This window comes from Phlebotomus argentipes, unplaced genomic scaffold (assembly GCF_947086385.1).
Source record: "Phlebotomus argentipes unplaced genomic scaffold, Phlebotomus argentipes genome assembly contig_42, whole genome shotgun sequence".
In the NCBI taxonomy this organism is placed as follows: domain Eukaryota; kingdom Metazoa; phylum Arthropoda; class Insecta; order Diptera; family Psychodidae; genus Phlebotomus; species Phlebotomus argentipes.
Window position 1 is genome coordinate 959718 of NW_026776171.1, and position 24113 is coordinate 983830.

Genomic DNA, 24113 nt, shown 5'->3' on the forward strand with positions numbered 1-24113 from the left:
CCCATGAGATGATGGAGAAGCACAGAGAGCGAGAGAAATACAAAATAATGGAAGTTTGGAGTGTTGATCTCAGATGTTGATGGAGTCTCTCGCGCGCGCGCGGGGGAAAAAAGAGCTCCAGAATCTTGAACAATAAGAACGAAAAGGGTAAAAAATCCCATTTTTGCGGGCATCTCCTTCAAAGTGGTCGAACGAGATTTAACGTCTTTTCCACCTCACCGCGCACACCGCCGCTGAGCCAAGTCGGCTCACTCGCGCGCCCGCTGATGATCTTACTACCAGCCCTCGTCGCAGAAGTCTGACTATATTCGCGACACTCGCGCGTATCATTTTTCAAACAATCTGCCGGCGCGCATTCCAACAGTGGGAGACACACCACTTTTCCATTCGGCGCGCCTCACATGAAAATTCCGCGCGTGTGTGCCTAAGTGTTTTCAGCGAATTTTCTCTCTCTCTCTCTTCCCGGCATCCTTCGCGTGTGGCCCCTTGCGAAATGCATCCCTCTGTGATCAACGCGACTCTGCTGGCGCTGGCAGTCTGCGGGAAGCGCATGTTTCCGGAGCCACGGATTGTCGGTGGCACAAAGGCGGCATTTGGACGATGGCCATGGCAAATATCACTGAGACAGTGGCGAACATCGACCTATTTGCACAAATGTGGAGCGGCGCTGCTCAATGAGAATTGGGCAATCACAGCGGCTCATTGTGTTGACAAGTGAGTGTAATTTCAACAAGTTATTTAGCATCTTATGACCAGACAACCACCAGAAGCGCGCCATTGCTTCCAGAGAGGAGAGTGAAGAGAAGGGAAGAAAGAGGCAAAAACCTGCCCGGGTAAATATTTGAGGTGTCTCTCAACTCAGCGGCAGACCAGCAAAAAATTAGTGAAGCACGCGCGTAATCTGGGATTTTCAGAGTCTCACACTGACGAGACGACATTAACTCACCTTTTCTGGCTGTCTTTCAGTGTTCCACCGTCAGATCTGCTCCTGCGACTGGGCGAGTATGATTTGGCTGAGGAGGAAGAGCCGTACGGATATCAGGAGCGCCGTGTGCAGATTGTGGCCTCGCATCCTCAATTCAATCCTCACAATTTCGAGTACGATCTTGCCCTCCTCAGGTAAATCACCCTTTCAATTCCTCTTGATCGCAATCATTGCTTAACATCTCCTTTCTCGCTGCAGATTCTACGAACCGGTGATCTTCCAGCCCAACATCATTCCTGTCTGCGTTCCAGATTCCGACGAGAGCTTCATCGGGAGAACAGCTTACGTGACGGGCTGGGGAAGACTGTATGAAGGTGAGGAAAAAAAGTCGATATTAGAGTGTATTCACCTTGCAGAACTCTTTCTGAAGCTTTTTCAACTTTTGCCTTATCAATTAAAACACGTTTTCCTGACCACAAACAACAAAAGCTCTATCATCATTATGTGTGAATTAATCATGTAGTTTAGATAAAGAGCCACAAATCTTCCCAGATTAGTTTTGCAGCGCAACGTTTGAAGGCTATTAAACCACCCAAGATTGCGATCTCGTGTACAAACAAACTGTGCTACAAGAAAACCCATAAAAAGACATAAGCTCTGCGGTTAATTGTATACCAAAAAACTCATTTTGCTCCATGGCAAGAGAGCGGCTTAACGTTTTGAAACGCCTTTTAACTCTCTTATTCGGCAATAAACTGCGATTGCCATTAATATTGCCAAACAATCATGATTTTGCTCAACACTTCCCACCGCTTCCACAGATGGCCCTCTGCCCAGTGTCCTGCAAGAAGTCACCGTGCCTGTGATAGAGAACACCATTTGTGAGGCAATGTACAAGAGAGCGGGCTTCAGCGAGAAGATTCCCCACATATTCATCTGCGCCGGCTGGAAGAACGGCGGCTTTGACTCCTGCGAAGGTGAAGAGACGTGAAAATACTTGAGCCTGTCACATAAAAATATCCGCGCACTTTAACTGCCGCCTAATTGACACGACAAATTGCAATCTTTTCAGGTGACTCCGGCGGTCCGATGGTCATTCAGCGTCACGACAAGCGCTTCCAGCTGGCCGGCGTCATATCGTGGGGCATCGGATGCGCGGAGCCCAATCAGCCCGGCGTTTACACGCGCATCTCCGAGTTCCGGGACTGGATCAATCAGATTCTCCAATTCTGAGCGACCTCCAAGAGAGTCTCGCGCGCGCCAATGTGAATAATAATAATTCTTGTCCGACACTCAGTGTTTCAAGTGATGCGTGTGCTTCGCAGTTTTCCGTGGCGGAAAATGCTGAACAAATTGAGCGAAAAGGCAGTAAATTTTAGTGACAATTGCAAACAATTCTGCAGTTAGTAATTGTTAAATCAATTTTTATAAAAATTTATTTGTTCAAAGTAGATGATAATTCTAATTGTGGTTTTTCCATCAACAAAATGGGAGAATATAAAGAAAAAAGATATTTCAATTATTTAAATTCAAATGACATTTAGTGTGTAAATAAGTGTTAAACGAAAAAAAAGAAGAGAAGGAAGCGAACTAAAATGTGTGTGAATGGATAAAACCAAAATGAATCTTTTGTTGGAGAATCATTTTTGCAAATAAACAAAATCATAGATGAAAGGAAAAAAAGAGAGAAGTTTAAGTAGGGGAGACAAGAAGAAAAAAAAAACAGTGATTAAGTTATTCGCAATTAAACAGCAAGTATATAATGTTAAATTCTCATCTCACGAGATGATAAATTTATAAATAAATTATTTATACTTTTATTATTTATTCTCCTCCATTGACTTCCTTCCACTCTGGAGTATAAATCCATAAATAAAATTATACACTTGAAGAGAGAAGAATCGACAGCACGAATATCAGATTGGTTGCTCTCGGCCATTTAAATACTCCATCCTTTTCCACCCTTTCAATGTAAATAACACGATGATCGAACAAAATATATGTGTAGAGATAAAGAAATGGTGTAAGAAAAAAATCTCAGAATAAACATTATTGTGACTCTTTTTCAAAAAAAGACACAAGAAAAAAACAAACCATCTCTGGTCATTTAATTTTTCTCAATTTTCCCTTCCTCTCGATATTTCCTCCTCTCAAACTTGTTTTTTTTATTCTCTATTCCACTTCTTACAATTCAACACTTCTTGCTCTCCAACTCTTTGGCACAGAATAAACGCGACTTTTTCCTCCAATCGCAGTCAAAAGTTCGCCGTTTGAAAGTAAAAATTAACAAAATTGCTTGCAAAACAGCAAATATTTTCAGTAAATACCTGCCTATGAGTGATCTTTCAAAACATATCTCCCTCTATTGACATGACACAGATCGTGAATCAGGCAAGAAACAGTGTTGCTTGCAAAATATCAATTCCGCCTTCTTCAGCACGCTGAGAAAATATCGCATTTCCTCAGCCATTTTGCCTACCTTTCGGCACTTCTTCTCGATCGCAATCGAGATCAAATGAGAAAATGCCGTTGAATAAACACGCATTCGAACAACTCACTTTCTTTCTTCTCTCCCGCAACAGCACAAAAGATATCATTTTATTTTAATTTTCTCAGGACGTGCGTCACCTTATTTGCACGAAAGTCACTAATAAATATCCATGAAGGTAATAAAATGATCTGTTGACCGAGAAAAAAAGTGGGAAGCGCGATCGTCACAGAGAAATTTACATTTGTTTAGAAATTCTTTGTTTTCTTTTATTATCAGCGCCAATCGAAATTGGATAATTGGGTTGAGAGAACTAAAATCCTGCTGGGACAAACAAATAAAAAAAAGAGCCCTCAATAAGTGCGTCAGCAAATGTGAGTGAAAGAGAGAGAGAAAAGAAAGTGCCACGCAAGATCGTGTAATTTGTTATGTTAAATGATGCATTTCCCGTGCTTATTGTTACACAACAAATAATTTAATCAATACGAGAGTCTCGATACAAGTTCAATACCATTTACTTTCCCAAGGCGAATGACCCAAATAAGGTCACACACGCAGAGGTCGCTCCAATTAATTTTCGAAGAAATTGCATCAAAATTCCAAAATATTCCACAAACAACGCTGCTGTGTGTTTTTTTCTTCTCCTCTCCGCCAAGTTTTGAATTCCGGAAATGTCAGAAGACACGATCATTGACTAAACGAATTGGTGATTTTTGGAATGAATGAAAGAATTAAGGAAAATATCATAACTAGGTTTCTGGGTAATATTTATAAAGTGCGTCGCTTGGAGAAGACGTGAAATTAAATAGACAATGAGAACATGTACGCGCGCATATGTTGTCGAGTTTGCTCTCAAATTGTGATTTTGGACGAAAAATCAACTCACAGCGTCCAACATGCAACAATCATTAACCATTCTAGTTACTTTTTAATTCCCCTTTGTACTCTGGGAATATATTTCATGAATCTTTTAGTGAAATTCATGTACAACAAATTCTCCTTAATTTGCTGAGAGAGGAGAAAAGAAATGGCACAGATCATCAAAGGTGGAGTCTTATAAAACAATAAAATGTGAGAAAAATTGCTGTTGAAGACTGTGAGTCAAGTATCAGAGAGCAGTACTCAGAGAGCATAAATATTTGTACATTTTCCAAAAGGAGTTAAAATCGCTAAATAATTTCTGTCTAAATAGAAATTAAGTCTTAAATTTATTTACTCGACTTACATTAAAAAAAAAAACCTCAGAGATCGAGGTTAAAACCGCACTTCTTTTGCCACTTTCGCAAGGAACTTTCGATTTTAGAATGAAGCCAAAAAAGAACGCCTCCAAAAAACGAGCTAAATTACACCTGATGAAGATGTCTTTCTCCATTTGCCTGTCATAAAAATAATGAAAGGCAAATTAAGCATGCGAAGAATGGTTTTTGATTGCGCATAAAAATGTATGTAGATCATAATTTATTATGCAAAAGGTGTCTTTTTCTCCCAGGAGAGTGAGAGAAGAGATGTTTTTTAACCCACTATTCCGCAGCGCCATCGCATCGAGCATCCATTTGAATTCGTTCCACGCATAATTTCCACCATAAACACAATATGGGCGTTTTTAATTTCAATATTAGCATAGTGGGAGCCTTTGGGTGGTTAAGAAAGTAACACTTTATGGGAGATAATAGAGACGTTATTCAAAGGCAAATTCACAAATCAATTCTTACAATTTCTGCACAAGCAAACATCACATCGTTGAGACTTCTTTTATATATGCCTTCTCTCCGCATCCAATTCTTTGAAAGCTCATCATGTATTGGAAAGCATGGCAAATTAGTTGGGAGTTTCATCAACTTCACACACAACACATCAATTTCATTGCCTCAATTCTCTTCAGAGGTGAGAAATTTCTCATAAAACTCTTTCCTCCTCCTTCTTCTTCTTCCTCCATAATAAAGCATCGACAAATTTTTCTCTAATCTTTTCAGGGTCACGAGCAATATTTTCAGGGCGAAATGCATCATAAATTCCTCATCACCAGATCGCCCTGAAATGCGGAATGAAGGGGACAATTAAAGAGAGAGAAAGAGCTGATTTCACTTTGGATTGGATGCCCAATTACATCGATTACCAGATCGTCAATTTGGAATATTCAAAGTGATGATGAGAAATTGGCGAAGTCGAATTTTGATTGAGCAGGGAAAATGTGAGCAGATTCTCATCACCTGGGCAATTGAGTGGTAAAATTGCGCGGATGTTTAGTTTGCATATTAATTGGAATGATAAAAAAAAATTGAGCGCAAATGTAGATCATTTCATCAACAGGAACTAATTAAAAGTAATAATATAAATATTTCATCAAACAATTCATACGTTAAAAGACATCTCCACTATAATTATGATTATACAGCAATAATTTACACTCGAATTACCCTACACCTCTTAAACTACGGTAGTAAAACTCATAGCACAATTTATCCAAGAGTACTTTGAGAGCGATATAGAGATCTTTCTCTCCTATATAAGTACAATTTTTTCTCACATAATATATGAAAGCAAAACCACAAGCTCGTGAGTTAAACCATTAAATTCTACACACTGAGCTTCAGCTTCGCATGGATCATTGTTGGATATTAATTTGATGATGGAAACTAGAACGAGACATAGAAAAATATTGGGAAGAGTATTTCAACTTGCCATTTTCTCTCTGAGCTCACCGAAAAAGAAAAATGGTGAAACATGTGCCTTAGACGCTTTTGACACGGTGCCCTCTTCTAATGTTTGGATATGACAAAAGTGAAAAGTTTCCGGAAATTCTTTCTCTTTTCCCTGACAATTCTCCTCATCCTCTCTCTGTCGCGGAAAGCTGGCATTCTGTCCACATTCACACAATTGAGAAGAGACACTTTAATATGTGAATTTCATGCGACGCATATTAATTTTATGTGTCACAAGACATAGAAGAATTATTCCTCATTTGCCATCAATTTACTCTCTCTCGGCGAATACACTAAATGCCATATTTCTTCATGATTTGCATAGTGCGAAGAATCATGGGAATTTGACGGGGAGAAGAATATTCATTGTGGAGAATCTCAAGGTGAAAAGCCACAATATTCTTGAGCTATTATCAAGCAGAAGAATACCACCGTCAAGTGCATCTCTCTGCACAGGACACACTGATCCACAGACACGGCGTGACACACAAAAGTGAGCATAATATTTTCATAACTCTCATGTTCTCCATTCCGATTATTATTTCCATGAATGCAAGCAACACTATCGAGAGACACGTGAGGGACTTTCGAGAATCCACTGTGTCAAGTTGAAGATCAGCGTAAAGAGATAAATCTCAACATTTGACCTCACTTTTGGTGTCATTTAAGTTAAGTATTCTTTTCTCTTTGAGCACTAAATAGATGTTCCTTTGCCCGCAATATCTCTCTCAAATAGACTTTCCCCACATCATTTTCCATTGTCATTCTCTTGGAAATCGTCCAAATGAGAGGCCCTCTTTTTTCTTACCGCATCTCAAGGCAAAATTAATCATACTTCGAACAATGGACCACGATCACCATGATAAATTATCAAAACAGTTGACATTCACCTACAAATCCGACGAGGAATTCTTTTCGCTGGGCAACTCATGCTTCCAATCAAAAGCCCACCGCAATAAACCAAGCATTAAACAGACCTCCAGTGGATTAAGTTTTATGCGAGCTGAAAAGACAGCAGATTAGAGATTGCAATCAATCTCAAGTGGACAAGAAATCAGTCTGAATTACCACAATCTCTAATCCTCAATCTATAAGTTCTGTTTATTGCCCAATCATGGACGCAGAGTAGCAGTTTATCGAAACGTTATTGAGCAGCAATCTTCCCGATCTCAAGACGCACTCTCTTGAGAGGTTCTCCTCCCATCTTCACCCACTCGTGATCCACCCAAATGAAAATGCTTCCGATGCCCAACTTCTTCAACTGATCGTCTTTCAAGCTGCATGTTAACCATCTCAGCCACTGCTCCTCATCGGCTAATGATGATATGCCGGAGAGCCCAAAAGACAAGGAGAGAGAGAAAGAGAACGAAAAGATGCTGATGACGATGTTTGTGGTGTCTGTGAGTCGTGTCTTAATACATTGAATACCGCTATAAAGTGTACCAGTGGCCTAATTTCACGAATAAGAAAAAAATACATAAGTATACAGACACATAGGCACTTCTCCGCGAAGAAGTAAGTCGCGATTCCAATTGGATTAAAACAATACGCGCGCGCGCGCACACAACCCGCAATTCTCTGGCGCGTTCTGCATTTCACATGCAGCGCGCCTCTGATTAATACTCCTCAATCATAATTTTGTGGTCAATTAATAATTGTGTGAGTTGCGCCGCTGGCAGGTGTACATTTTAAATTAGGAGAAATTCTTCGTCAGAATTTGAATTTCCCACCTTCTTTGCACTCCTCAAGACTATATGTGGAGATGATCAAGATCAATGATCGCGGCGTGAGTGTGTGGAGGAAGGAAAGCCCTCCAATGGGTCAAGTTGGACTGAATTGGGCCACATAACTAACCATTTTCGGAGCAGCAGCGCCCGCATGAGCGGCCCAGTCGTGCTGCCAGTCTTAAGACGATCATCCACGCAATCCCCCGCGCCAGCATCCTGTTCCAGGGAACACAGAGAGCGATAAGAGATAAATCGGTGCAGAGAGCCGAAAAGAGCCTCCATGCAACAGGTGGCATGAACTTGAAAAATGGTGTGACGTTACCTTGACTCAACTTCACTGCCACTCAAGCATCTCCCTTCCCCATTCCTCTGACTCTCTCTCTTGCACATTTCTCTCCAAGCGTCTTCCCGACGAAGAACACCTCGCGCGCGCATGAAAGAGTGCCTGAGCTCGTTGCTGCTGCGTCTTCAGTTGGACTCGAAAATCCACCGTGGATGGTTGTTTGCCTTTTGGAGTACCACACAACAGAGCGAGAGCAGATCAGCAGCCAAGTAGTCAGTGCCAGAGTGTCCTCATCTCTCGGATTATAAAGATGTTTCCACCTGAAAGTCAAAGTGGACGGTGTTGGTGATGACACAGGAAGAAAGCTATGTGATTGGCAGTCAAGAGCATCCGTGAAAACTGTTAACGAGTGCAATAACACACGTACAATAGACACACCACCTGAGAATTTTGCCCCAAATTTCTCTGTGAGTGCGATGTTGGGTAGAAATTTGTGTGTCATATTTTGGTGGAACTATAGATGCTAATTTTTTGATACTTCTCATCAACTTCTTGGCCAACATATCTAAGCAATAAATACCTCTAGTTTAAAGCATATTTCTGCATTTATATTAGGCCCAATTCCTTCGCTTTGAAATAGTGTTAAAGAAAAAAAAGTGTGGTGCTTCCAAAATGTGGTTCTCCAAGTGGATTCTGATGACAATTCTACTCAAAAACACAATCCCAATCGACGGATTAAGTACAGTCTCCAGTGCTCGTGGTAAGAAACTGCCGCACAGTGGAAGATCATCTCTCTTCTTGATGCTCCTCAGCTGTGGGCAGTCGATGAGATTATATAAACGATCATATACTGAATCTATAAGTAAATAATAAATTATGTCAAAACGGTAATGCATTAGCATTCCTTGGAGCATAAAATTGTTCGAAGTTTGGCACACATTTTACCCATCCGGTGAGCAATATGGATTGAAGACACACTCACAAACACACACAATTGGCGGGCTCGAAAGGTGGTAAAAGATCGTGAATCAATAGCACGAAAAGCGCACCACCCAAGTCTCATCCATTGCATGTGTTCATGCTGTCTTATCGTTAAATTCGTCCATGCTAAAGCACACTTCTTCGGTGTTAATCTCAAAACTTCTCTGCCACTCTTGATCCACATAGTGGCTCAATGTGAAAAACGACCCCGCGCGCGCGCGGTGAGAGCCAAGACAAACAGATCAGACAAATAGGAACAAATCCACAAGTTCCCGATATGCTTCACGTGCTGAAGACATTGAGAGCTTGTGGGCAAAGAGACGGCATGGCATGAAGGCGCACCAAAGGGAAAATCTACATTGACGGAACGGGCGTTATAGTGTGGATCAAAATAAGTAAAAGTTTTAATGACAATGCCATTTCACACGACAGCCGGTGGGAGAAAATACTTTTGGGGCTTCTGGGTTAATTGTTTCTGTGTAGAGCCCCCAAAATTGCCACCGGACAAATTGTGCAGAAAATTAGTGAAATTTCACATTCAATTAATAGTTTGCCCTGTTGAAAAATATTCACTTCCCGTTCGCTTCATTGCACGGGAATTTTTACCCAATTGTATTTTGCCAATTGTAATCATTCGATATCTTTGATTTCAATTTCGATGGCGCGCGCGAGCGCGAGAGAGAGAAGAAATCCCGCATGATCTTTTGCGCTTGATTTCTTTCTAGGACACTGACTTGCTTATTAAATTTTTCGTGGACTTAATAGCCCCAGCATCACTGTATTTTCAATTGGCCTCAATATAATTCACTTTTCATCATTATTCGCAATTTCCGAGATCAACGATCTTTCGCTTCTTATGCATGATAATCATTCAGATTTCGCGCTGACTAGAGCAAAAAACCATCGCGAAATCTCACCCAATTGCATCACTTTCTCAACATTGAGATTACTGGGTGTTGCTGAAAAAGATTAAAGGCCAATTTGTGTGAGAGAGAAATATATATCATAAGTAATTTAACAGTAATGCTCAGAGTTTATCGGCAAAAAGTCCCATAAAACAACCTCTGAATAGGCCGAAAAAAACATCCACTCGCGCAACTTATATTGAAAAATCTGCACTCTCAGGAGTGGTGGAGAGACAAATTGCTGGGAGAAACTATCGCATCATAAATGTATCTTTTGCAATAATTCAAGTAATATATGAGAACGGAACATTTCTCTGGATTCCGTTAAAATGTATTAGCGTGGATGTATAAGAAAAAAATTTATAGTATGTCCACAAGCGCACGGCAGAAACATTGGTTGCTTCTTCCTCATCTCGTCCAACAAGATATATATTCTCTCGCTCTCCGCAATGAGACCCTCAGCAGCCACTCGGCGCGATGTTCTCGCCGCCCGGACTCTGTGGTCTTTTTCGATTTCTACACACAGGTTCACACAGGCACTAAACTCCTGAAAAGAGCAGCAAAAAACGGCCACTATTATAAGACACATTGCGCGCAGATCGCGCAGATTGTGGAGATTGCAAATGAGCGCGGGGAATGAAATATATTTTCAAGTCTATTTTGTACGCATCACAGAGCATTTCACCTCTATCATGCTACTGTTTGATGATGATGATGATGCTGAGGCAGCAATTGCCTCTAATCCGTTCTCCCGGACTGATCAGCATCATTCAACGCCTGATAAATGTGCACTGATATGTTGACTATGCCGTGGAGGATAATGTGGTGTTTGCGAAAGTGCGGTATTTTGCCATTATTGAAAATTATGCAACCATTTCTCTCGCAATCTCTCTTCCTGCTTCATTGACTTTGGCCGAACACATATCATCGACTCTCAGCCATTGACTCTTTCGCTCTTTCCGTCTCACACCAATTGAATTTCGTCATTTTACTTTCGTCCAAATAGCATTCCATCACCAGCACTGCCGGAAGCCCACGTGGGTGACAGGAATCTCATCGGCAATTGCTCAGCTTCTGCGCTGCACATTTGCCCATCAATTATTTCGTGAATTCCCTCTATTGAATACCCCGTTACGTATCGGTAGATTTTTTTCTCTCTCGCGCGCCTCTTCCACCACGCGTATGATAATGAATTCACCACGAAGTCAGAGTCCTCAATAAATAGTGGCAGTCTCAACAGCCGCAGAGCGTCAACTGCAAAAGAGATCATCGTCAATGAAACACACACTTTAGCTCTAAGAATCTGGACGAGAGAGACAGTGATTGGTGTTAAAAGTCTGGCACATTTGATAATTGAATTATCTCTGTCAGAATTACGACCGGAAGTGGCATCAATCGAGAGCAATTTAACGCTTCTCAGGAAAAAGTCAGCAAATCGTGGCTTTTCCCAAGACAAATAAAACCAATTAACTTCTTCACAAAGCATATCCAATGAAAGTGGAACGTAAAAATGTCTTCATCGTATGATCGGAGAGAAGGAAATTAAAGCTGATTAAGCATTTTTGCATTGAAATTAGCGACAGTGTCAACATTTCCTTCATTATCATCCAGATCGCTTTATTTACTAAGATTTTAACGACCAAACGTGATACCATTTGAATTAGCGACAAGAGGAAGATCTTGATATTGCAAAACATTCACCACATAATAACTTCTCAGAAGAAGTGATTTAATTTAATTTGATGCATTAAGTGATTTTTTTTTATCAAAGTCTCTCTAGAAACTGAGAAGAATTCTGAGAAATAACACGACATCTTTGCTCCCAAAGAAGAAAAAATCTCTCCAATCACCATATCAACTTTCCCAACAAACTTTCTCAAAGAACATTAACTCCTCTTCACCACACAGAATCATTATGAGAGGTTAAAAACACTTTCGTTTGGCAATGAGAGGTTGTCGAAAAAACAGTGATTCTCAACTTCATTCTAATACTCTTTCTCTCCTAATTCCCAATAAGAAAAAGTGTGTGTGTGTAAGAACATTTAATTGTTTCACAGTCCATTCTTGGTCAGCAAGAAGATTTCTTTTCACCCAAGAAACTCTTGTTCAGCAAATCACTATTTCTGACCTCAACCGGCCAATTTTTCACTTTCTTCCATGTGCGCCCAGACGTGCGACCAGAGACACGTGTTGGCAGAACTTCTTGACGATCAATTGAGCCGGAAAGCTCAAACACCCACAATGACTTCCCTTCATTCTTACAACCGCGGCATTGTTGGCTTGCATATGTCGCCACAGATGGCTTTCTTCTCCTTCTCTTGCACTCTTTTGGGACGTCGTCGTCGTCCCATTGAGAAATCTCGCGCCGTCCGTGTATTGTCAATCAGCGCACAGAATCACTGACCAGCACAGCATCTCAGCATCTCGCTCACTCGCGCCATCCAGCATCGCGCGACACAGTGAGACTCTTGGGCGAAGAAGTGCTGAAGAAGAGAGAGAGACATGCAAAGTATCTCGCTCTCCGGTGTGTGTGCAATCAATTCATTCCCGTTATGTCCTGAATTCTTAAGTAGCAGCCAGTCTAAACTGGGACACCAACACATTTCCCCGAACGCATAGCCAAAGACATGAAATTGAAGACAATAACAGAGAGTCTTGCAGTGTTGAACTCTTTCGTTTGAGTTCCTTCGCCACTTTCATCGCGCCCTCACTTCCTGCCAGAGCCTCCGTGGTAATCTGCTGGAAAACACACTGATGAGTATCTCTGATGGGGGGAATTTAGGATGCAATATAAGTAACTCTTTAGTGGAATTTTACAAGCCACCTCTGGCGATATCATCTCACCACATCTCGTGAGAAGAAATGCGGCTGCAGACAATAATACCGTCAATTGAAATCACATTTTTATGCCACAGTAGCAATATAAATAAAGTGTTAGGTATATATTTGTGGTAACAAGACACACACACGCTGTGGAACGTGCGCCACAAATTCCAATTTAATTCAATTCCCTCGATGAAAAGCCCGAAGACAGAATTTGTCCATGGGCTCAAGTGTCAATATTGTCTCAGATGAAAGTTGTGAAAGAAATTTTTGTGTAAATTTCGCAACACAAGCGCGTCAATTGTCTTGCGGAAGTGTGTTCTGGGAGAACAACAAGAAGAAGAATGGTCTTCACGCCTCATTTGCAATTGTTTATAATGCCATCCAAAGATATTCATTGTAAACCATTTTATTTGCTATGGGAATAAGAACGCGATGACAAACGCCAAAAGTGTCCATATTAAGTAGATATAAATGACCCAAAAATTGTTAAACCTTCAGCACCTGATCTTCATCGTGCATTCTGCAGAAAAGCGTGCTTGATAAAGCTATTCAAACATGCGCGCGCATGTGGTATTCAAAATATTTAAATTAACTCAACAACAGCATGAGATAAATTTCGATAAGGATCGAGAAATTTCACCCATTGTAACTTTCATTTCGAGACAGAATCCGAAAGAAAGTAAACATCTTCTCTCCAGTCAATGCCAAAAAATCTGTGTTGCAATTAATTGCTTCTTAATTTTGCAGTAATCGTGTTGAAAAGCCATAAATCTTTTGCAAGCGAGAAATGTGTCACTTTTGTGTCAATCTCATGATGCGATAAGAGAAATTCTCTTTCTCCCAAACTAAATTAAAATCAACATTACTCACGAAGGTATTTTGCAAGAGAATCAATTTCCGCCATGACAAATTGCACACATTGGAGGGAAAAAAAATGTGGAACATCGTCTTGTGGAATTCCTTTGGCCACTTTTCACTCCTCAAGAGAAGATTTCATCTGTTCTCAAAGCGAGTGCAGAGCCAGAAAAGCTCAATAGGAGACCAACACACGCAATTTTTGCTCAATTGAGGAGAAAATAGTCAAAATAAATGGCTGTAATTGGTTAATTAGACAAGATTAGGCATGAGAGCGCAAATGCAAAAAAAAGAAGGAGTTGAAAAGTAAATTGGGGTCGATTGAGTACAAATTCACTCACAGACTTTCTTTCACCTTCTTGCACATGGTATTCACGTGTTGGAGATTTTCATTTCGCGTAGAGAATCAGTTTAGAAGCGCGTCTCGGCAATTTGTGAATTCTTCGCGAGCATCAGGCCGCCCGCACGCTAAATAAGCAATGGGAAATAAATTGACCATAGTTTGTGGGTCACAATCAGAAGTCAATGAGCCACGAACCTGGCCCCGGCACATCGTGACTCAGCTGCCAATGGGCAGAGAAAGAAGGCGCGCGAGAGAGAGTCCAGAGACAGAGGCACCAATTGTCTTTTCACTTGATGTCATTGCAGAGTCGAGAAAATTGTTCGGCGGCTACAGAATCACACCGAAGTTCTGCAAGCCATCCAAGTCACTGCCCAAAGATGATATTCGAGCACACGGTCCCACGATCTGCATGTTCAACCATGAGTGTACACAGCGTCAGGGACAAGTTGTCGGTGCCTGCATGGACGGGTGAGTTTTGATCGAGTTGCAAGATTTTCAATCGTTAGAACATCAAAGTCTTCCGCATCGTCTCAACTTTCTCCCATTCTCTCCTCTCCCGAACAGATTTCTCTTTGGCACTTGCTGTCAGCTCCAGGGAACCGTGGACACGCCACTCACCCCGCCGACAGACGAGCTCGACGAGCGACCCGTCAGCAACACCGCTGCGGCGCTGTCCTACGAGACCTACGGGAATCACATCCACCCCGGGAACTTCCCCAACTTCAATGAGATCAAGGTGCAGGACCGACCAGCTCCGACCACAGACAGCTCGCTGAAGTTCACGAGTCACTACTACGTGAACAACGAGGCCGTTGTGGTGTCCTCCCCATCGTCCGCCCACAAGGTCTCCACGTATCTGCCCGTGACTTCCAGCACGACTCCGCCACCTCAAGCGTCGACGAAGATCGGCGACATGTACTTGCCAATGCACTCCAGTCCGAGCTACTACAGCTCCGAGATTCCCACGCGCCTCTCATCCCCCTTCAGCTCCACGGAGTCCTCCGTTGCGGACTACTTCACATTGAGTCAGATGAGCCACGTCACCAACAGCCTGCTGGACAGCAGCTACGGCGCGCAGTTCACGCACAGTGACATTACACACCCAGGAGCAGACGCCGATCTCCTGGAGGACGACACCAGTGGCTACGCTAAGCCGAGCGACTTCACATCAGCCGGCAATATGATTCCGTCCAGCACACCCAAGCCATCGTCAAAGAATCCGCCCGCGAAGCTGGAATTCAAGCCCAAACCAAAGCCAACGACAGCGAGTCCCAACAAGTACGTCCTGGTGCACACCATCTCCAACGACAAGCCCAGCGTGAAGCCCACAATTGGGGAGAACGACATGGAATCCATCGAGTCCATCATTCTCATGCTCAACGAGACAAACACTGGACCACAGTACAATTCAGCATCGACTCCGGAAGACAGAGAAACCACTTTCTACACCACGAGATTCCCACAGAATTTCTCAGAGATCAACACAGACAAGTACGGACCGACGAGCTTCTACGTCACCTCCAAACTCCCTGCATCAACGGGAAAACCCGCGTCGTCGCAGAAGCCCAAGAAGCCAACGAAAAAGCCTCCCTCCACGAGCTATGTCTCCAGCACTGCGGCAATTACACCCAGACCAGGCTCCACGACTACGAAGAAGGGAACGAAGCGACCAGGCACCGGAGGCACCAAGAATACCCAAAAGCCTCCATCGACAAGCTATGTTTATTCGCCTCAGCCAACCAAGAGACCCACGAGTGTCACCGTCTCCACGATTCCCCAGAAGTTCTCAACGTCTGCTCCGGGTCTGCTGTCCAGCACAACACCCACTGTCATTGTCCTGGGACCCTTCGATCCGTCCAGCTCAACGCTGCCGCCCGAGCAGATCATCCAGTCGAAGCCTATCCAGCAGAATGTGTACGACGAGGAAGGCGCAGCATATCCTCAAGTCACTGTCACTCAGAGGCCCTCGCCAACGGTCGTGATCACACCCAAACCCGCCCTGGGCTCCTCTTCTCCGTGGCCCCAGCAGTCTCGGCCAACAAAGCCGCCCAGCACCTCCTACGTCTACAGTCCCATCGTCACCAAGAGGCCCATCCAGCAACCCACATCGCCATACGGACCATCGGTCACCTTCAGCACGGACTTCTATCGACCACAATACGAGAACACCGTCTCGTCAACAGCAATCTACACCGCTGAGGAGTCAGACGGAATCTACAATTACATCCAAACTCACACGAACTACGATAAGAATCCCGTCTATGCCAGTTCCACTCTTGCCTATCCAGACATCTCGACAATCAAGGAAGATTACCTCACATCGCAAGACGAATTGATCAACTTCCCACCTGTGAGGAATCCCAATCTCAACACATCCGCAAACTACCCAGCAGAGGAAGATGAGGTGGAATACGTCACGCCCACATTCCTCGAAGATCAGAAGTTCAAGGATAAAATGGATCTCTTGGTCAGCAAGATTGTTGCCTCGCTTCAGAACAACTTTGATAGTTTGGCAGATGTTGTGCTCGAGCGAAACACAACTGGAATCCAGAAGAGACCAACGGCTAAGCCTGCATCTACTTCGAAGAAGCCCCCATCGAAGAAGCCTGCCTCAAAGCCTCCGCAGAGGACAACAACTCCTCTCCCGGCAGTGCCAAGTCGAAGGCCCACGACAAGACCAACAGGAGCTGGAGTGGCTCGTCCGGGCGTGACAACGCGAAAGCCGACAGTAAGACCAGGACAGGCCAGCAGTCGACCACCCACCAGAAAGCCCACAACCACAACCATTCTAACGACAACGAGGAAACCTACCCAGAAAGTCACCACAACCACACCCAGACCGACCACCAAGCCCACGAAGCGCATCAAGACCACCACCTTCGCCTCCACAACGTCTGCTGATGACTACGACACTGAGGATGTTGGCGAGGAGCAGGACGGAGAGACCTCGACGCCACTGACGAGTGACGATGGGAGAATAAGTAAGTGAAATTGATCTAAGAATTTACTCAAGTAGAGGATAAATCTCACGTCTCTTTGGCAGAATGCGGAGTTCAGCCTCATGTGAAGAGTGGCAGGATTGTGGGTGGGAAGAGTGCCCACTTTGGCAAGTTCCCTTGGCAAGTGTTGGTGCGTGAATCCACATGGTTGGGACTCTTCACGAAGAACAAGTGTGGCGGAGTGTTGATCTCCAACAGCTACGTAATCACTGCAGCCCATTGCCAGCCAGGGTGAGTTAATCTCCGCACAATCTTAAGTATAAATGCTAATAATTGGACTCACTACGAATTTCCGCAGGTTCCTTGCATCTCTCGTGGCTGTTTTCGGAGAATACGACATTTCCGGCGAGCTGGAGTCCAAGCGATCCGTCACGAAGAACGTGAAGAGAGTCATCGTCCATCGGCAGTACGATGCTGCGACTTTCGAGAATGATTTGGCCATCCTCGAGCTTGAGAGTCCCATTCACTATGACACTCACATTGGTAAGAATGACTCAGAAGAGCGCGTATTCTATGGATAGTCTCACATTGTGTGCTTGTTTCAGTGCCAATTTGCATGCCTCCGGACAATGCTGACTTCACGGGACGAATGGCGACGGTGACGGGATGGGGGCGCTTGAAGTACGGCGGCGGAGTGCCTTCCGTCCTCCAGGAAGTCCACGTGCCCATCATCGATAACAGCGTGTGCCAGGAGATGTTCCAAACTGCCGGACACAACAAGAAGATCCTCAAGTCTTTCCTCTGCGCCGGCTACGCCAATGGCCAGAAGGACTCGTGTGAAGTGAGTGCCAAAGAAGCTGTTTGGTAGCGACTTTGATTAACATGTTGAATTGATAACTCTTACTTAATTAAGACATTATATTAGCCATATCGCTAATTTTGGCTCATAAAATGAGACACTTTCTAAGTGAGTATGGCGGAAAAAAAGAAATCTCTGAGAATGTGCGCGAAATTAGAATTCATTCAGTGTAAAATGTAGGACAAATTGACAGTGATAATATAATTAGCCACTTTGGAATGCCATAAAACGTCTCACACTTGCCAAATCTGGTAATTCCGGAGATAAGGCGGGGATTTACAACGCTCACTGCACTTTCATCTTCTCGCTGAAGAATAACATTAATAATTGCGCATCAGCAAGTGAAATTTGCAAAATAAGAGAATTCAACACATTCCAATTTACAACTTCCGCAACACAGTTAGAAGAAGAATTTCAGAGTGAAAAAGTCCCGCTTTATCAACGGAATTGCGCTGAATAGAATTTGTGACTGATTAATAACAATTTTGTCTTGGATTCAGGGCGACAGCGGCGGTCCTCTTGTGCTCCAGCGTCCGGACGGCAGGTGGGAATTGGCCGGAACTGTGTCGCACGGCATCAAGTGCGCCGCTCCCTATCTTCCTGGTGTCTACATGCGAACCACTTACTACAAGCCCTGGCTGCAGAGCGTCACGGGCCTCCATTGAACGCGCATAGTTTTAAGTCAGAACATTAGCGGTGAGGCAATTGAGTGAATTCACAAGACAATCAAGCTCCAATGTGTTAAATGTACAAGATATTCTAATCTATCTATCTCTCTCGGAAGCCCATGAAAATAAAACTTCTGGATAGGATTTTACTGTGACATTTCTTGCAATTTTTAGCACACTCTTTAATCACTTTCGATGGGAGAATGTTTTGGGAAAAAGTGCTCAAATCAATTGGCAATTAAGTGGGATTGTTAAGATAGGTTGTAATGGTATTTATTTATGTTGTATTTATTTGATTGAAAAGATTGTGATTGAATGTGAAGAACAATTGAGGAAAATTCTCTCTGTTTTCTCCAGTTTTTTTAAAGTATAATTTAAAAATATCATTTGTGTGAGGAAAATGTGTGCAAAAGTGTGTATTATTTGTAATTTAGCCTATAGACGTATCTTTGTTATGAACATTGTTACATTTATATTTATTTTGTATGCATATAGTGAAAATATACTGTATTTTATGTTTATGGCGAAAATACAAATTCTTTCGAAGATCTTTCATGCCTCTTAACTTAAGATAACTGCCCCAAAAACGCCCTAAAGTAGGCGATTGAGTAGAAGAATCGTCTTTTTCCCTCTACAAAATGCACAATTCGTGCGAGAAGAAATTGATTTTGCCATTTAAAATTGCTTCTGGGATACCTTCTTTTTGTCCTCTCGACACTCTCAGGTACAACCGTGACAAATTAATGTTCCGTAATTTGCCAAAATGATTCAATTTGGTTTCTGGGAAAGAAAGAGGCTAGATATTTCTGTCCGTGTGCTTCTGAGAAGAAACAGAGCCTTTAGGCTTTCCAAGAACTGCTCATTCGCGGAGTGTTCTTATTGTCTTCCCACGTTTGCTGGGAAGAGGCGGTTTTTTGGACATTCCAGTCAGAGAGAGTGCAGAGAGATAGAGAGGCATTTCTCCCACCGCGAATGTGGTTCTCTCGGGCGTAAGAAGCGCGCGCACGCGAGTGGAAAGAGCCGAAGACGTTGGAAAGCCACCACATGAGAGGCACAAGAGTAACGATCACTGGCCAAGTGTTGAGCCTCGCGAGTCAGTTTCTCTGGTGCATTTGACGAAAGAAGTACACCTTTTCGCGGTTCGCCGCTCTCAGAGACTCTTAAGACAAGACACTCAAGCACGCTCTTGTTCGCCAATTGGCAGCTCATAGACGAGTTACTTTCCATCCAGCCTAGTGTGGACTTATTAGTGCCCCCAAGACAGGCCAACCAGTTGATTGCGGAACGCTGAAAAGGAGAGGCGCGCGGAAAGCCAATTTCCAAAGTGCTAAAAATACAAAGTCTTTCGCATGGGAGAAAAACACCTCGAAAAGTTATAGACTTGGCGGAATATTTGCCTTTCATTGAGTTGAACAGACATCGTCTCACAATTTTTGGTGTCTCTCTCTCGACTGGTAATTTTGTTATTTTATCCAACAAAGTATAGTCAGTGAAGGTGTGTGCTTGTGTAGTGTTTCTCAACACCAAATCCCAGCTGGAAGTGGTATTATAGCTTCTCTCCAATTCTGCGCTCCATTCTTTTCCATCTGGATTAACAAATTGACCTGAAGCAAGGTGGCCAAAAAAGGCGCTCTCAGAAAGTCTCTCATGGTGTCGACTATGGATTAAATTCAACTGTACATTTTGTAAGTGTCCAGAGAGAGAGAATGAAACATTCCAGCATCAACTTCTCTCGCACAGCTAAATATTTCTTAATTATAAAACTTCACCTCTTTTTGCCTGTTCAACTGTGCGCGCGATTCGATATAAGATGAGAATCCACGAGAAATCTTACAAAAATAATGTGTCCATTGTGTCTTGGTGTGTCGTTTTTTTTTGTTATCTATCCACTTCTATCTCGCTTGTTTGAAAAATAATAACATAAGAGAGCCCTGTGGAAAGAAATTGTGCGCACTCTTTAACTTCTATTCTCCTGTGTGGAATTTTAATGCGACGACGTTGTTCAACTGTCTTTGTACGCGATTAGCTCTTTTTTCCCTGCCTTCATCTTCTCTTTTCTTGCTCAATTCCATCCACTTCTTTTCTCCCATCGAAGAAATTTACAATGCCATACATATATACACACATTATTTGAGATTCTCCCCGCGAGATACTTAAGAATTTTCGCCACAATACTCAGTTTGTGATATAAAAATTTTTATATATAGAAAATAATAATAGAGATGGTAGCAATAAGCTTCTTCATTTATAGCCCACAGAGATGCGCTGTGGACGGGAAAAAAGGGGCTTCGCAGAGAGAGAGAGAAAAATCTCCTCTGGGGCTTGAGAAATATCCATCCATAAGTTGCACTTCTCTTGCGCACACATTCTGCCAAAGAGAGGAGAAGAGGCTCTTGTGTGTGCTTGTGTTTCATGTCTTCAAATGGAAATAGATCATTCACTTCCATGTGAACAAGATTATGCGCCAAAGTTAGAAAATCCGTGCAAGAGAATTATAAATTCCATCTCCATTCACACACTCGCAAGAGCATGATCTTCAGCAATAATTCTCCACTGATATTGCAGTCTCTGTGTGCCTCCAATTCAAAATCACACCTTCGAAATATTCCAAATTACCATTCTTTTACCTCTAAATTTTCACACCTCGCATTTTCTCCTTAAGCAAACACCGGCAAAGTCAGCAAATGCTAAAGAGCGCGCCGTTCAATCACTTGTGTGCACAAGAGGAGCTTTAATAGCTTATGACATTCTGCCATGTAATATTCCTGTCGTTCGACGCTTTCGGACCTCAAGGCGCCATTCGATGAGCAACTAAACCGTTCATCCGCAAAAATCATCGTTCCCCATAATCAAGCTGACTTAATCGCAGTATCAGCGCTATTCTTAATGTGCACAATAACAGCCGAAGAAGACGACAATCAAGAGTCAACCGTGATTAAATGGTGAAGTCTCTGAGGAATGAGACGAAGCAGGGAAAGAAGTGGATGGAAAAAAAGAGCACCAGTAATTAGATTTGAGATTTGATCTTCTACATATATTCTTTTGTATCGCGCTGCATTGTTACACCTCCCGAAGACTCTGAATTGCCGCTCTGCGGCCGCGGCGAGGAGAGCTTTTGCAATTCCACATGCTTAGTTGTTATGAAATAGCAATATTTTCTAATATGCAAATTTCCTGGTAAAAATACAAGCTCTTACTTGTTACCGCGGAGAGTTCACCTGAGGAAATTCTTCTCAAATTATTGTGGCGGCGATTGTGTTTTCCTCTCTAACACATCTTGTCTGGCGGTGCAAGAAATGCGCCAAGATGGGCGCTGTTTTTCTCCTGTGAAAAGCACACAGTGGATTTTTTGTGTTCATCTTCTTCTTCACCTGCTGTGCAATTTCGTACCATCGCGCGCGAATACCTTCTTCCTCTATGGCTACACAAACATGGGGAAAAAACCGCAAATTTGCCACTTGATTGCTCAATTTTTTTTCATCATCTTCCACAGTTTTCCCCTCTTCCGTGAATTCTCTTCCACTTGTTTGATTCTTTAACGGGAGTCACTTCTTGCAATTCTCATTTTCGCTTGCACATTCCTTCACTTCCATAATATACCATCCCTTCAGTATCTCTAAAGCAAACACTTTTTGCGCATGAAAAGCCTCCGCCAAGGGGGAGATAAACACTTCCGAAATTGCTTAGCACTTCTATAACTTGAAGTTTTTACACTGTTTCCACACGATTTCCAAACTATAATGAATCTCTTAAGTTTCCATGCGATATTTCTGCAAAAATCTATTTAAAAACACTTTTTTGAACATCTTTTCCCACCATAACCTAAAAATATAACTAAGAGATCTTCAAAAAGCTTCGTTTGGTAGCTTTCTAGATAACAAAATCAAATGGTTATGATTTGCCAATGAATTAAAAATTGCTGATTTACAGCCGAAATCATGTAGAAATTTTCCTAAATGAACATTTGCCATGTTCAAATGTCTATTTTTGAGGTTATGTTTAAGTTTAATTGATTCTGTGCAAAAAAAAAACCGAAGGAAATCCAAGAAATCTGGATGATTAGTCTGACTGTATTATCTCCCCCTTGGCCTCCTCCGCCAGCATTTACTGTACAGAACTATCGTGTTCTCTCTCCTGGTCATTCATGGGGATATTTTTTCGTTGCTTGAAAATCATTTCGTGAAGATGAAATTATGTGGAAAATTCCAACAAAGAGCACAAAACACACACGCCTTATTAGCTGAAATAAGAACACACAATTTGACCAGAGCGCTGAGGAAAAAGTACATCACTTCCCGCATTTAACCTTTTCTGCCGCTCTCATTTTCTTACATTGTGTATTATTGGCCCAATCTTTTGCAATCTATAATGCCTCTTATTTCTCTCTCTCTCACTTTGGCTCTCCTCGAGAAATTCACATTCGACATTGACTGAGTTTTAATTGTAATCTAGCACATAAAATTAACAAACACCACCCAAGAGAAGTACACACGAAAAAAACTCACATAAGTGGTTATAATAAAACATTGAGCTCTAAAAAAAATAATAATTAATTGACTTTTCTTCGTGTCAGAAAAAATTGTTAACTAACAATTTATAGAAAGCGTCTCAAGATGTCGGGGCGAAAAAGTGGCTGCGATATGAAAACAAAGTGATTTACATGGAAAATGAATTAGGTGTAATGAAAAAAAAACAGTGAAAAACCATCATTCACAATTCATTGTTGCGGGAGATGGAGATTTAGCAAACAATTCAATCACAGCAAAAAAGCAAACAAGCGAGTGAGACTCGAATCGCGAAATGAGAGTTCATTATATTGTGATGCATTTTTCTGCCTTCTTATTTTGTCACTCGACACACCACCAGGCAAATGAAAGTAATGCTTCTGATGGCTTTTTAATAGTCCAACTCCCGAGACTGCCACTGCCCGCGCCTCGGCGGCATTCCTCAGAAAACTCAACCCCTCAGGGCGATTAAGCCACTTCGCTTTTTATTCCGCACTGCTCTAAACCACTTCGCCATTGAGAGCCTCTAAAACAATTATTTCTGGTGTGTGTGCAACATAAAAGAACTCTGATTGACTCTGTCTGAAAGTCATACGCTATTATTTGAGAATGGAAAAAAGCCTCCCGTGTGCAATCTAAATGCGAAGAAGTGAAGAGAGAAAAAAAAACCTGCGGCGCATGGTGAAAAACCTCAAGTTCAGTAGAAGAGTAATTAAATGGTTAAATTATCTACGGTCCAATTTCATGTTGTTATTGTTGATGTTATTATTGTTGTTAGAGGCTTTTAACATCTCTTCAGTCTTTTGCTCTCTCTCTCCCGCGCGCGCGTCTTAATTTAATAAGACGATTGCTGTAATGAAAAAATCACGAGCCACGCAGAGAGAAACGAGAGAAAAATCAAGCAAAAGAGTCGACTTGCAACTACACCGAAGAGAGGCTTTAATAATGAATCTGTGTCAGCGCATTTGGAGCTTCCACATTTGCTTGTAATGTCGGTTTGTTTGCCGATCAGTTGAGGAGTCTGTGCAGATCTCAAGAGTTTCTCAAGAGTCAGTGGCCCCCCGAAAGCAATCAATTGTCCAGTACTTTCACTCAAGAACACCAACA

The 24113-nt window shown here is 42.5% G+C and overlaps 1 protein-coding gene across 1 annotated transcript; it reads left to right on the forward strand.

Moving 5' to 3' along the window:
• The first annotated feature begins 493 nt into the window (after positions 1-493).
• On the forward strand, positions 494-18498 carry LOC132257260 (serine protease filzig). Its single transcript, XM_059754099.1, has 13 exons — positions 494-714; positions 967-1119; positions 1184-1299; positions 1747-1902; positions 1998-2152; positions 7393-7515; positions 12399-12537; positions 14194-14503; positions 14600-17016; positions 17049-17265; positions 17333-17517; positions 17580-17815; positions 18334-18498. Exons 1-13 carry the CDS (start codon positions 494-496, stop codon positions 18496-18498), a joined length of 4593 nt encoding a protein of 1530 aa, XP_059610082.1.
• Positions 18499-24113: the final 5615 nt, after the last annotated feature.

Bases quoted from the DNA above. Each gene is read 5' to 3' on its own strand.
- LOC132257260 (XM_059754099.1), top strand. From the start codon at position 494: ATGCATCCCTCTGTGATCAACGCGACTCTGCTGGCGCTGGCAGTCTGC. The intron at 715-966 runs GTGAGTGTAATT...GCTGTCTTTCAG, and splicing joins GCGGCTCATTGTGTTGACAA to TGTTCCACCGTCAGATCTGC. The intron at 17,017-17,048 runs GTAAGTGAAATT...AATTTACTCAAG, and splicing joins GAGTGACGATGGGAGAATAA to TAGAGGATAAATCTCACGTC.